This window comes from Pseudophryne corroboree, chromosome 4 (genome assembly GCF_028390025.1).
Source record: "Pseudophryne corroboree isolate aPseCor3 chromosome 4, aPseCor3.hap2, whole genome shotgun sequence".
In the NCBI taxonomy this organism is placed as follows: domain Eukaryota; kingdom Metazoa; phylum Chordata; class Amphibia; order Anura; family Myobatrachidae; genus Pseudophryne; species Pseudophryne corroboree.
Window position 1 is genome coordinate 640,739,902 of NC_086447.1, and position 13,366 is coordinate 640,753,267.

Consider the following 13,366-nt stretch of genomic DNA (forward strand, 5'->3'; position numbering starts at 1 on the left):
TTGATAATATATGCAATTGTGCATCACTTTGGGGCAAATTATCTCCCTTTCTTCTTGTTGCTGATCTTGTACTATTGCCTATGATAGCACCCCCAAAAGCTCTTCATTTTAAGGACCTTTCCTTGAAGAAGTAAAAGGAGACCATTCCAATGATATAACTCAACCTGTGGTCCACTTCTCCACTCGTTTAACTACTTTACATATCAACCCCTTACTCTGCAGATTTAAAGCAGTTGTTGCAAAGAGGGTACTTTGCCACGTTCTGATGCTCAGAACAGGATCCCCTCCCTGGGACACGGAGCATGTAGGGTTAATAATCCTGCTCCTTGCTACAGTAAAGGTAATACACACAGCTGCACTATGTGGGTGTGACTAATTAGTTGTATGAATGTATAAAGGTTTGTGGCAACGAATGAGCAGGGCTTTCCAATGCCAGTTGGTGGCTGGGTGACAGAGAGGGTCGGTTTGGGCTTAGCTAGTGGTCAGGGTAGCCGTGTTTGCTGAACAAATGTGATGTGACATTTGTGATGAATAAATAAGCCACCTGACAGAGTGAAGAGTTGTGTTTTGTGAAGCAAACCTTTTCCACAGCATTAATTAAAAAATTAAAACAAGGTTGGTTCATACTTACCTAACTGACCCTCTCCATGAGGGAGAAAATGCTCTGTTCCTGGACTTTCCTGGTAATGTATGATTGCCATCACCTGTGGTGAAACACCTTTCTTATCAATTAACTAGCTAACCACAGGTGATGGCAATCATACATTACCAGGAAAGTCCAGGAACAGAGCATTTTCTCCCTCATGAAGAGAGTCAGGTAGGCAAGTATGGGTTGGTTTTGCCTATTATATTATTGCAGCTTAAAACCTAACTGCTAGATCACAGCAAACTCACAGTTACCTGGCACTCACAGGCTATAACAGTTACCTCTAAATCTCCATGCACATTTTAAATCTGCGTCACCTGCAGTGTGACATGGTTTTGCTCAATTTTTGCTCCTATTTTATTTAGGGGGAGATGTACCAATCAGTGATAAGAGTGGAGAAGGGTACCAGTGAATAAGTTACCCATGGCAACCAATCAGAATTGAAGTAACATTTATAATTTGCATACTATAAAATTATACTGAGCAGCTTATTGGTTGTCATGGACAGGCCCGGCGCTACCCACTCAGCAAAGGGATGCAAAGGAGGTAGGCGCCAGGGTAGGAGAGGCGCTCTCCCTGCTTTGCATCCCTGCTGCTGCGCCTGGGCCCCCTGCTGCTGCTGGCCGCTGTGCCTGTCACACTGTATGACAGGCAGCGGCGCCGGCAGCATGAAGCTTCCCCCTACCCCCCCCTTACAGTAGTCCAGTGTCTGTGTGTGTCCAACCCAAAAAGGGGCAGGGCTTACCGTCGTTGAGGGGCGGGGCTACAGAAGACCATGGCCATGCTGCAGAGGAAGACAGAAGGCAGAATACAGAGCCAGCCAGCCAGATGGTGAGTTGAGGGAGAGTGAGTGAGAAACAGGGACGTGCAGTCAGGGGAGGCAGTGCCTCCCCTGTCATAATGATTTAAATAATACACAGAAGATATTTATAACACATATTCTGTGTCATAAATATCTTGTCTGTATTATTGTAATCCTTAATGCCGTTTAAAATGCTGCCAAATCTAGATGGGAGGCAACGAGAGCGCTGCCTCCCACTGACTATAATACAGTGTCTGAAGTTGGGGCGGGGCCAAGCCGTGGGCCGTAAAAGCCCATTGGAAAAAATGAGACGAAGCGGCACCAGCAGAGCTGCCTCATTGATGGGGCTGTTCCTTCAACCCACCTCATTGGACAGCGCTGAAGGGGCGGAATGCCAGATGACCCCAAGGCCGGCCATGTTCTCACTTCTCTTCCCTGGAACTTCACCCCGTATACGGGCGCTACAGGTAAAGAGCGCTGCTGCGGGGGAACAGAGCGGAGGTTTGCTCACCGCTCACAGCAAATAGACACTCTGCATGGGGGGGTTGCCGGCCGCTGCTGCGGGGGGAGAGAGAAGGGTTGCCGGCCGCTGCGGGGGGAGAGAGGGGGGTTGCCGGCTGCTGCTGCAGTGGGAGAGAGAAAGGTTGCCAGCCGCTGCTGCAGGGGGGAGAGAGAAGGGTTGCCGGCCGCTGCGGGGGGAGAGAGGGGGGTTGCCGGCTGCTGCTGCAGTGGGAGAGAGAAAGGTTGCCAGCCGCTGCTGCAGGGGGGAGAGAGAAGGGTTGCCGGCCGCTGCGGGGGGAGAGAGGGGGGTTGCCGGCTGCTGCTGCAGTGGGAGAGAGAAAGGTTGCCAGCCGCTGCTGCAGGGGGGAGAGAGAAGGGTTGCCGGCCGCTGCTGCAGGGGGGAGAGAGGGGGGTTGCAGGCTGCTGCAGGGGGGGGAGAGGGGGATGGCAGGCTGCTGCGGGGGTAGGGGGGGCACAAAGAGGGAGGATGCCTGCAGCTGCTGGGGCGAGAGTGGGGACTGTCGGCACTGCTGTATTAGTCGGCTGGGTGCAGCGTTGCAGGGGGTGGCAGTGCAGGTGGGCACAGTGTGGCAGGGGGTAGCAGTGCAGGTATGTGCAGAGTGGCAGTGTAGGTGGGTACAGTGTGGGAAGAGTGGTAGTGCAGTGTGGTAGGGGGTGGCAGTGTCGGTGGGTGCAGTGTGGCAGAAGGTGGCGGTGCAGTGTGGCAGAGGGTGCCAGTGCAGGTGGATGCAGTGTGGTAGGGGGTGGCGTTGCAGGTGGGTTCAGTGTGGGAGGATGTGGTGGTGCAGGTGGGCGCAGTGTGGCAGGGAATGGTCAGACCCACCTCCATATGTGCCTCACCAGGCAGTGACCTCACCGCACGTCACTTGTAAGAAAGTGTGTGTGTGTGTCTACAGAATGTGTGTATTTGTACTGTATGTGTGTAATGTATGTACAGTATGTGTGTGTATGTATATGTGTACGTGGTATAAGTGTGACTGTGCAGCATAATGTGCGTAAGCGTCACTGCTACAGGGGGCGTTGCATCTTGTATAAGCGTCACTGCTACAGGGGGCGTTGCGTGTGTAAGCACCACTGGTAAAGGGGGTGTTGCGTCTTGTATAAGCGTCACTGCTACACAGGGCATTATGTGTGCAAGCGTCACTGGTACAGCGGGCATTGCGTGTGTAAGCGTCACTGCTGTAGGGGGCTTTGCCTGTGTAAGCGTCACTGGTACAGGGGGCGTTACATGTATAAGCTGCACTGGTACAGGGGGTATTACGTGTGTAAGCGGCACTGGTACAGGGGGCGTTGCGTGTGTAAGTGTCACTGCTGCCGGGGGCGTTACGTATATAAGCATCACTGTTGCAGGTGGTGTTACGTGGGTAAGCGTCACTGCTGCAGGGGGAGTTACGTGTGTAAGCAGCACTGTTACAGGGGGCGTTACATGTGTAAGCGGCACTGGTACAGGTGGTGTCACATGTGTAAGCGGCACTGGTACAGGGGGAGTTGCGTATGTAAGCGTCACTGTTGCAGGGGGTGTTACGTGTGTAAGCGTCACTGCTGCAGGGGGAGTTACGTGTGTAAGTGGAACTACCACAGGTGGCATTGTGTATAAGTGGGACTACCACAGGGGGCGTTACGTGTGTAAGCGGCACTACTACAGGGAGCATTATGTGTAAAAGCATTATGTGCGCTGTCCCTTTGTAAAGTATGGGAAGGCGCAAATTTAAAGTTTGTAGGGGGGCGCCGAACACCCTAGCACCGGCCCTGGTCATGGGTAACTTCTCCACTCTTTTCACTGCTTAGTACATCTCCCCCCCCCCCTTTAAATTAGATCCTAATGGAGCAGCCTGGTCTTTGTAAATGGTCAGTGTGAGCAGAGATGTGGCACAAGGCAGTTCTGTGAGATTGCGATGCTCTTTCACACCCACCTGGTACAATTCCAAGCTGGGTAATACTTAACCTACCCCTGTGCCCGCGTGTAATTGGATACCCCCCTATGCAATTGATAAAGGCAACCCCACGCATGTGCATTTCCAACCCGTTCGCACGGCTGCGAAGAAGTGCAGTGTGCGATCGCGTCGGAATGACCCCCTATGTCCCCTGTCTACTAAAAGCAATCATCTCAGCACTGTTTTGACACGGGTCTAACTTTTGGCCTCTGTATTGAAGGCCAAAATTGCAGAGCAGCCAAAAATGATGGTAGATGGCTTATGTCGGCAGACAACCCAGGGATGTGATCTGAGGAGTGTCACTGTCCAACTTGCTAGTTCAGGGTCTTTATAATACTGAAAAAAGTAGAGATGAGCGCCTGAAATTTTTCGGGTTTTGTGTTTTGGTTTTGGGTTCGGTTCCGCGGCCGTGTTTTGGGTTCGAACGCGTTTTGGCAAAACCTCACCGAATTTTTTTTGTCGGATTCGGGTGTGTTTTGGATTCGGGTGTTTTTTTCAAAAAACACTAAAAAACAGCTTAAATCATAGAATTTGGGGGTCATTTTGATCCCAAAGTATTATTAACCTCAAAAACCATAATTTCCACTCATTTTCAGTCTATTCTGAATACCTCACACCTCACAATATTATTTTTAGTCCTAAAATTTGCACAGAGGTCGCTGTGTGAGTAAGATAAGCGACCCTAGTGGCCGACACAAACACCGGGCCCATCTAGGAGTGGCACTGCAGTGTCACGCAGGATGTCCCTTCCAAAAAAACCTCCCCAAACAGCACATGACGCAAAGAAAAAAAGAGGCGCAATGAGGTAGCTGTGTGAGTAAGATTAGCGACCCTAGTGGCCGACACAAACACCGGGCCCATCTAGGAGTGGCACTGCAGTGTCACGCAGGATGGCCCTTCCAAAAAACCCTCCCCAAACAGCACATGACGCAAAGAAAAAAAGAGGCGCAATGAGGTAGCTGTGTGAGTAAGATTAGCGACCCTAGTGGCCGACACAAACACCGGGCCCATCTAGGAGTGGCACTGCAGTGTCACGCAGGATGTCCCTTCCAAAAAAACCTCCCCAAACAGCACATGACGCAAAGAAAAAAAGAGGCGCAATGAGGTAGCTGTGTGAGTAAGATTAGCGACCCTAGTGGCCGACACAAACACCGGGCCCATCTAGGAGTGGCACTGCAGTGTCACGCAGGATGTCCCTTCCAAAAAACCCTCCCCAAACAGCACATGACGCAAAGAAAAAAAGAGGCGCAATGAGGTAGCTGACTGTGTGAGTAAGATTAGCGACCCTAGTGGCCGACACAAACACCGGGCCCATTTAGGAGTGGCACTGCAGTGTCACGCAGGATGTCCCTTCCAAAAAAACCCTCCCCAATCAGCACATGATGCAAAGAAAAAGAAAAGAAAAAAGAGGTGCAAGATGGAATTGTCCTTGGGCCCTCCCACCCACCCTTATGTTGTATAAACAAAACAGGACATGCACACTTTAACCAACCCATCATTTCAGTGACAGGGTCTGCCACACGACTGTGACTGATATGACGGGTTGGTTTGGACCCCCCCAAAAAAGAAGCAATTAATCTCTCCTTGCACAAACTGGCTCTACAGAGGCAAGATGTCCACCTCATCATCACCCTCCGATATATCACCGTGTACATCCCCCTCCTCACAGATTATCAATTCGTCCCCACTGGAATCCACCATCTCAGCTCCCTGTGTACTTTGTGGAGGCAATTGCTGCTGGTCAATGTCTCCGCGGAGGAATTGATTATAATTCATTTTAATGAACATCATCTTCTCCACATTTTCTGGATGTAACCTCGTACGCCGATTGCTGACAAGGTGAGCGGCGGCACTAAACACTCTTTCGGAGTACACACTTGTGGGAGGGCAACTTAGGTAGAATAAAGCCAGTTTGTGCAAGGGCCTCCAAATTGCCTCTTTTTCCTGCCAGTATAAGTACGGACTGTGTGACGTGCCTACTTGGATGCGGTCACTCATATAATCCTCCACCATTCTATCAATGTTGAGAGAATCATATGCAGTGACAGTAGACGACATGTCCGTAATCGTTGTCAGGTCCTTCAGTCCGGACCAGATGTCAGCATCAGCAGTCGCTCCAGACTGCCCTGCATCACCGCCAGCGGGTGGGCTCGGAATTCTGAGCCTTTTCCTCGCACCCCCAGTTGCGGGAGAATGTGAAGGAGGAGATGTTGACAGGTCGCGTTCCGCTTGACTTGACAATTTTGTCACCAGCAGGTCTTTCAACCCCAGCAGACTTGTGTCTGCCGGAAAGAGAGATCCAAGGTAGGCTTTAAATCTAGGATCGAGCACGGTGGCCAAAATGTAGTGCTCTGATTTCAACAGATTGACCACCCGTGAATCCTTGTTAAGCGAATTAAGGGCTCCATCCACAAGTCCCACATGCCTAGCGGAATCGCTCCGTGTTAGCTCCTCCTTCAATGTCTCCAGCTTCTTCTGCAAAAGCCTGATGAGGGGAATGACCTGACTCAGGCTGGCAGTGTCTGAACTGACTTCACGTGTGGCAAGTTCAAAGGGCATCAGAACCTTGCACAACGTTGAAATCATTCTCCACTGCGCTTGAGACAGGTGCATTCCACCTACTATATCGTGCTCAATTGTATAGGCTTGAATGGCCTTTTGCTGCTCCTCCAACCTCTGAAGCATATAGAGGGTTGAATTCCACCTCGTTACCACTTCTTGCTTCAGATGATGGCAGGGCAGGTTCAGTAGTTTTTGGTGGTGCTCCAGTCTTCTGTACGTGGTGCCTGTACGCCGAAAGTGTCCCGCAATTCTTCTGGCCACCGACAGCATCTCTTGCACGCCCCTGTCGTTTTTTAAAAAATTCTGCACCACCAAATTCAAGGTATGTGCAAAACATGGGACGTGCTGGAATTTGCCCATATTTAATGCACACACAATATTGCTGGCGTTGTCCGATGCCACAAATCCACAGGAGAGTCCAATTGGGGTAAGCTATTCCGCGATGATCTTCCTCAGTTGCCGTAAGAGGTTTTCAGCTGTGTGCGTATTCTGGAAAGCGGTGATACAAAGCGTAGCCTGCCTAGGAAAGAGTTGGCGTTTGCGAGATGCTGCTACTGGTGCCGCCGCTGCTGTTCTTGCGGCGGGAGTCCATACATCTACCCAGTGGGCTGTCACAGTCATATAGTCCTGACCCTGCCCTGCTCCACTTGTCCACATGTCCGTGGTTAAGTGGACATTGGGTACAACTGCATTTTTTAGGACACTGGTGAGTCTTTTTCTGACGTCCGTGTACATTCTCGGTATCGCCTGCCTAGAGAAGTGGAACCTAGATGGTATTTGGTAACGGGGGCACACTGCCTCAATAAATTGTCTAGTTCCCTGTGAACTAACGGCGGATACCGGACGCACGTCTAACACCAACATAGTTGTCAAGGCCTCAGTTATCCGCTTTGCAGTAGGATGACTGCTGTGATATTTCATCTTCCTCGCAAAGGACTGTTGAACAGTCAATTGCTTACTGGAAGTAGTACAAGTGGGCTTACGACTTCCCCTCTGGGATGACCATCGACTCCCAGCGGCAACAACAGCAGCGCCAGCAGCAGTAGGCGTTACACGCAAGGATGCATCGGAGGAATCCCAGGCAGGAGAGGACTCGTCAGAATTGCCAGTGACATGGCCTGCAGGACTATTGGCATTCCTGGGGAAGGAGGAAATTGACACTGAGGGAGTTGGTGGGGTGGTTTGCGTGAGCTTGGTTACAAGAGGAAGGGATTTACTGGTCAGTGGACTGCTTCCGCTGTCACCCAAAGTTTTTGAACTTGTCACTGACTTATTATGAATGCGCTGCAGGTGACGTATAAGGGAGGATGTTCCGAGGTGGTTAACGTCCTTACCCCTACTTATTACAGCTTGACAAAGGGAACACACGGCTTGACACCTGTTGTCCGCATTTCTGGTGAAATACCTCCACACCGAAGAGCTGATTTTTTTGGTATTTTCACCTGGCATGTCAACGGCCATATTCCTCCCACGGACAACAGGTGTCTCCCCGGGTGCCTGACTTAAACAAACCACCTCACCATCAGAATCCTCCTGGTCAATTTCCTCCCCAGCGCCAGCAACACCCATATCCTCCTCATCCTGGTGTACTTCAACACTGACATCTTCAATCTGACTATCAGGAACTGGACTGCGGGTGCTCCTTCCAGCACTTGCAGGGGGCGTGCAAATGGTGGAAGGCGCATGCTCTTCACGTCCAGTGTTGGGAAGGTCAGGCATCGCAACCGACACAATTGGACTCTCCTTGTGGATTTGGGATTTCGAAGAATGCACAGTTCTTTGCTGTGCTGCTTTTGCCAGCTTGAGTCTTTTAATTTTTCTAGCGAGAGGCTGAGTGCTTCCATCCTCATGTGAAGCTGAACCACTAGCCATGAACATAGGCCAGGGCCTCTGCCGTTCCTTGCCACTCCGTGTCGTAAATGGCATATTGGCAAGTTTACGCTTCTCCTCCGACAATTTTATTTTAGGTTTTGGAGTCCTTTTTTTTCTGATATTTGGTGTTTTGGATTTGACATGCTCTGTACTATGACATTGGGCATCGGCCTTGGCAGACGACGTTGCTGGCATTTCATCGTCTCGGCCATGACTAGTGGCAGCAGCTTCAGCACGAGGTGGAAGTGGATCTTGATCTTTCCCTAATTTTGGAACCTCAACATTTTTGTTCTCCATATTTTAATAGGCACAACTAAAAGGCACCTCAGGTAAACAATGGAGATGGATACTATTATACAATTATGGACTGCCTGCCGAGTGCAGACACAGAGGTAGCCACAGCCGTGAACTACCGTACTGTACTGTGTCTGCTGCTAATATAGACTGGTTGATAAAGAGATAGTATACTCGTAACTAGTATGTATGTATAAAGAAAGAAAGAAAAACCACGGTTAGGTGGTATATACAATTATGGACGGGCTGCCGAGTGCCGACACAGAGGTAGCCACAGCCGTGAACTACCGCACTGTACTGTGTCTGCTGCTAATATATAGACTGGTTGATAAAGAGATAGTATACTCGTAACTAGTATGTATGTATAAAGAAAGAAAAAAAAACCACGGTTAGGTGGTATATACAATTATGGACGGGCTGCCGAGTGCCGACACAGAGGTAGCCACAGCCGTGAACTACCGCACTGTACTGTGTCTGCTGCTAATATAGACTGGTTGATAAAGAGATAGCATACTCGTAACTAGTATGTATGTATAAAGAAAGAAAAAAAAACCACGGTTAGGTGGTATATACAATTATGGACGGGCTGCCGAGTGCCGACACAGAGGTAGCCACAGCCGTGAACTACCGCACTGTACTGTGTCTGCTGCTAATATATAGACTGGTTGATAAAGAGATAGTATACTCGTAACTAGTATGTATGTATAAAGAAAGAAAAAAAACCCACGGTTAGGTGGTATATACAATTATGGACGGGCTGCCGAGTGCCGACACAGAGGTAGCCACAGCCGTGAACTACCGCACTGTACTGTGTCTGCTGCTAATATATAGACTGGTTGATAAAGAGATAGTATACTCGTAACTAGTATGTATGTATAAAGAAAGAAAAAAAACCCACGGTTAGGTGGTATATACAATTATGGACGGGCTGCCGAGTGCCGACACAGAGGTAGCCACAGCCGTGAACTACCGCACTGTACTGTGTCTGCTGCTAATATAGACTGGTTGATAAAGAGATAGTATACTCGTAACTAGTATGTATGTATAAAGAAAGAAAAAAAAACCACGGTTAGGTGGTATATACAATTATGGACGGGCTGCCGAGTGCCGACACAGAGGTAGCCACAGCCGTGAACTACCGCACTGTACTGTGTCTGCTGCTAATATAGACTGGTTGATAAAGAGATAGTATACTCGTAACTAGTATGACTATAAAGAAAGAAAAAAAAACCACGGTTAGGTGGTATATACAATTATGGACGGGCTGCCGAGTGCCGACACAGAGGTAGCCACAGCCGTGAACTACCGCACTGTACTGTGTCTGCTGCTAATATATAGACTGGTTGATAAAGAGATAGTATACCGTAACTAGTATGTATGTATAAAGAAAGAAAAAAAAACACGGTTAGGTGGTATATACAATTATGGACGGGCTGCCGAGTGCCGACACAGAGGTAGCCACAGCCGTGAACTACCGCACTGTACTGTGTCTGCTGCTAATATAGACTGGTTGATAAAGAGATAGTATACTCGTAACTAGTATGTATGTATAAAGAAAGAAAAAAAAACCACGGTTAGGTGGTATATACAATTATGGACGGGCTGCCGAGTGCCGACACAGAGGTAGCCACAGCCGTGAACTACCGCACTGTACTGTGTCTGCTGCTAATATATAGACTGGTTGATAAAGAGATAGTATACTCGTAACTAGTATGTATGTATAAAGAAAGGAAAAAAAAACACGGTTAGGTGGTATATACAATTATGGACGGGCTGCCGAGTGCCGACACAGAGGTAGCCACAGCCGTGAACTACCGCACTGTACTGTGTCTGCTGCTAATATATAGACTGGTTGATAAAGAGATAGTATACTCGTAACTAGTATGTATGTATAAAGAAAGAAAGAAAAACCACGGTTAGGTGGTATATACAATTATGGACGGGCTGCCGAGTGCCGACACAGAGGTAGCCACAGCCGTGAACTACTGCACTGTACTGTGTCTGCTGCTAATATAGACTGGTTGATAAAGAGATAGTATACTCGTAACTAGTATGTATGTATAAAGAAAGAAAAAAAAACCACGGTTAGGTGGTATATACAATTATGGACGGGCTGCCGAGTGCCGACACAGAGGTAGCCACAGCCGTGAACTACCGCACTGTACTGTGTCTGCTGCTAATATAGACTGGTTGATAAAGAGATAGTATACTCGTAACTAGTATGACTATAAAGAAAGAAAAAAAACCACGGTTAGGTGGTATATACAATTATGGACGGGCTGCCGAGTGCCGACACAGAGGTAGCCACAGCCGTGAACTACCGCACTGTACTGTGTCTGCTGCTAATATAGACTGGTTGATAAAGAGATAGTATACTACTAATATTATATATACTGGTGGTCAGGTCACTGGTCACTAGTCACACTGGCAGTGGCACTCCTGCAGCAAAAGTGTGCACTGTTTAATTTTAATATAATATTATGTACTCCTGGCTCCTGCTATAACCTATAACTGGCACTGCAGTGCTCCCCAGTCTCCCCCACAATTATAAGCTGTGTGAGCTGAGCACAGTCAGATATATATATACATTGATGCAGCACACTTGGCTGAGCAGTGCACACAGATATGGTATGTGACTGAGTCACTGTGTGTATCGTTTTTTTCAGGCAGAGAACGGATATATTAAATAAAACAAACAACTGCACTGTCTGGTGGTCACTGTGGTCGTCAGTCACTAAACTCTGCACTCTCTTCTACAGTATCACAGCCTCAGGTCAATCTCTCTCTCTCTCTCTCAACCCTAATCTAAATGGAGAGGACGCCAGCCACGTCCTCTCCCTATCAATCTCAATGCACGTGTGAAAATGGCGGCGACGCGCGGCTCCTTATATAGAATCCGAGTCTCGCGAGAATCCGACAGCGTCATGATGACGTCCGGAGCGCTCGGGTTAACCGAGCAAGGCGGGAGGATCCGAGTCTGCTCGGACCCGTGAAAAAAACATGAAGTTCGTGCGGGTTCGGATTCAGAGAAACCGAACCCGCTCATCTCTAGAAAAAAGCATTGTTTTGTTAAGTGTACAAGTATTATTCCTTTCTCTTTTTATTCATAGGATGCAATAACTATGACTCTACACATGTTTATAGCATAAGTGTTAGATCAATAAAAAGTTCCTTTAACTTTTTGACAGGGTGTGGGGTGCTTGCTGTGCTACTTATTGTAATCTTCTTGGAGCAGATTGATTTAAAAGAAGAGCTGAAAAATGATGAAGTACAGCCATCTATCTGGAAAGCATTACTTTCCACAATACTTCAATTAAAGGATTTACGACAGTGTCTCCTTATACCTATAACAATGGTCTTTGGGTTCCAGCAAGGATTTCTTTCAAGTGATTTTACTCAGGTATAGTATGCACTTTTGGAGAAATAAGGAATCATGTGGCCATTTTTGCTTACTAAACACTACCTCTGTTTCCGGCACGTTACCTCTACTTCCTGCACATTGGGGGGTAATTCCAAGTTGATCGCAGCAGGAATTTAGTTAGCAATTGGGCAAAACCATGTGCACTGCAGGGGAGGCAGATATAACATTTGCAGAGAGGGTTAGATTTGGGTGGGTTATTTTGTTTCTGTGCAGTGTAAATACTGGCTGCTTTATTTTTACACTGCAATTTAGATTGCAGATTGAACACACCACACCCAAATCTAACTCTCTCTACACATGTTATATCTGTCCCCCCTGCAGTGCACATGGTTTTGCCAAATTGCTAACTAAATTCCTGCTGCGATCAACTTGGAATTACCCCCATTATCTCCTTTTCCTGCACACTACTTCTGCTTCCTACACACTCATCTACTTCCTACACACTACCTCTGCTTCCTGCACACTACCTCTGCTTCCTGCACACTACCTCTGCTTCCTGCATACTATCTATGCCTCCTGCATGCTACTGCTACTTCCTGCATGCTACCTCTGCTACCTGCACGTTACTTCTGCTTTTTGCACACTACCTCTGCTACCTGCACATTACTTCTGCTTTTTGCACACTACCTCTGCTTCATGCACACTACCTCTGTTAAATGCACATTGCCTATGTTTCCTGCACATTACCTCTGCTTCCTGCACACTACTGTACCTCTGCTTACTGCACACTACCTCTACTTCATGCACATTACCTCATCTTCCTTCATGTTACCTCTACTTCCTGCACACTACTGTACCTCTGCTTACTGCACACTACCTCTGCTTCCTGCACATTACCTCTGCTTCCTGCACACTACTGTACCTCTGCTTCCTGCACACTATCTCTGCTTCCTGCACACTATTCTGCTTCATACACACTACTTCTGCTCCCTGCACATTACCTTTGCTTTCTGCATGTTACCTCTGCTTCCTGCACATTACCTCTGCTTCCTGCACATTACCTCTGCTTCCTGCACATACCTCTGCTTCTTGCACATTACCTCTGCTTCCTGCACATACCTCTGCTTCCTGCACATACCTCTGCTTCCTGCACATTACCTCTGCTTCCTGCGCATACCTCTGCCTCACACCTGCAAGTTCTTCCCTGTAGTTACTTCTTAAGAGCCCACAATTGGCGAAATAGTGGCTGATGCAGAGTAGCAAGTTAGTCCGATGTGCAGACTAGTTTTCTATCACTGTGTATGCACACATCTACATGCAATTCATAGTCATACACATCACATATATATATATATATATATATATATCTCCAC

At 48.1% G+C, this 13,366-nt stretch overlaps 1 protein-coding gene across 1 annotated transcript in view; it reads left to right on the forward strand.

The window, feature by feature from the left end:
* The window catches only part of LOC134910085 (protein unc-93 homolog A-like), a 373,717-nt gene that overhangs the window by 331,098 nt on the left and 29,253 nt on the right, over positions 1–13,366 (forward strand). The window contains exon 5 of the mRNA XM_063917725.1: positions 11,821–12,032. Within this exon, the coding sequence (XP_063773795.1) occupies positions 11,821–12,032 (212 nt within the window). The remainder of the gene's footprint in view (positions 1–11,820; positions 12,033–13,366) is intronic.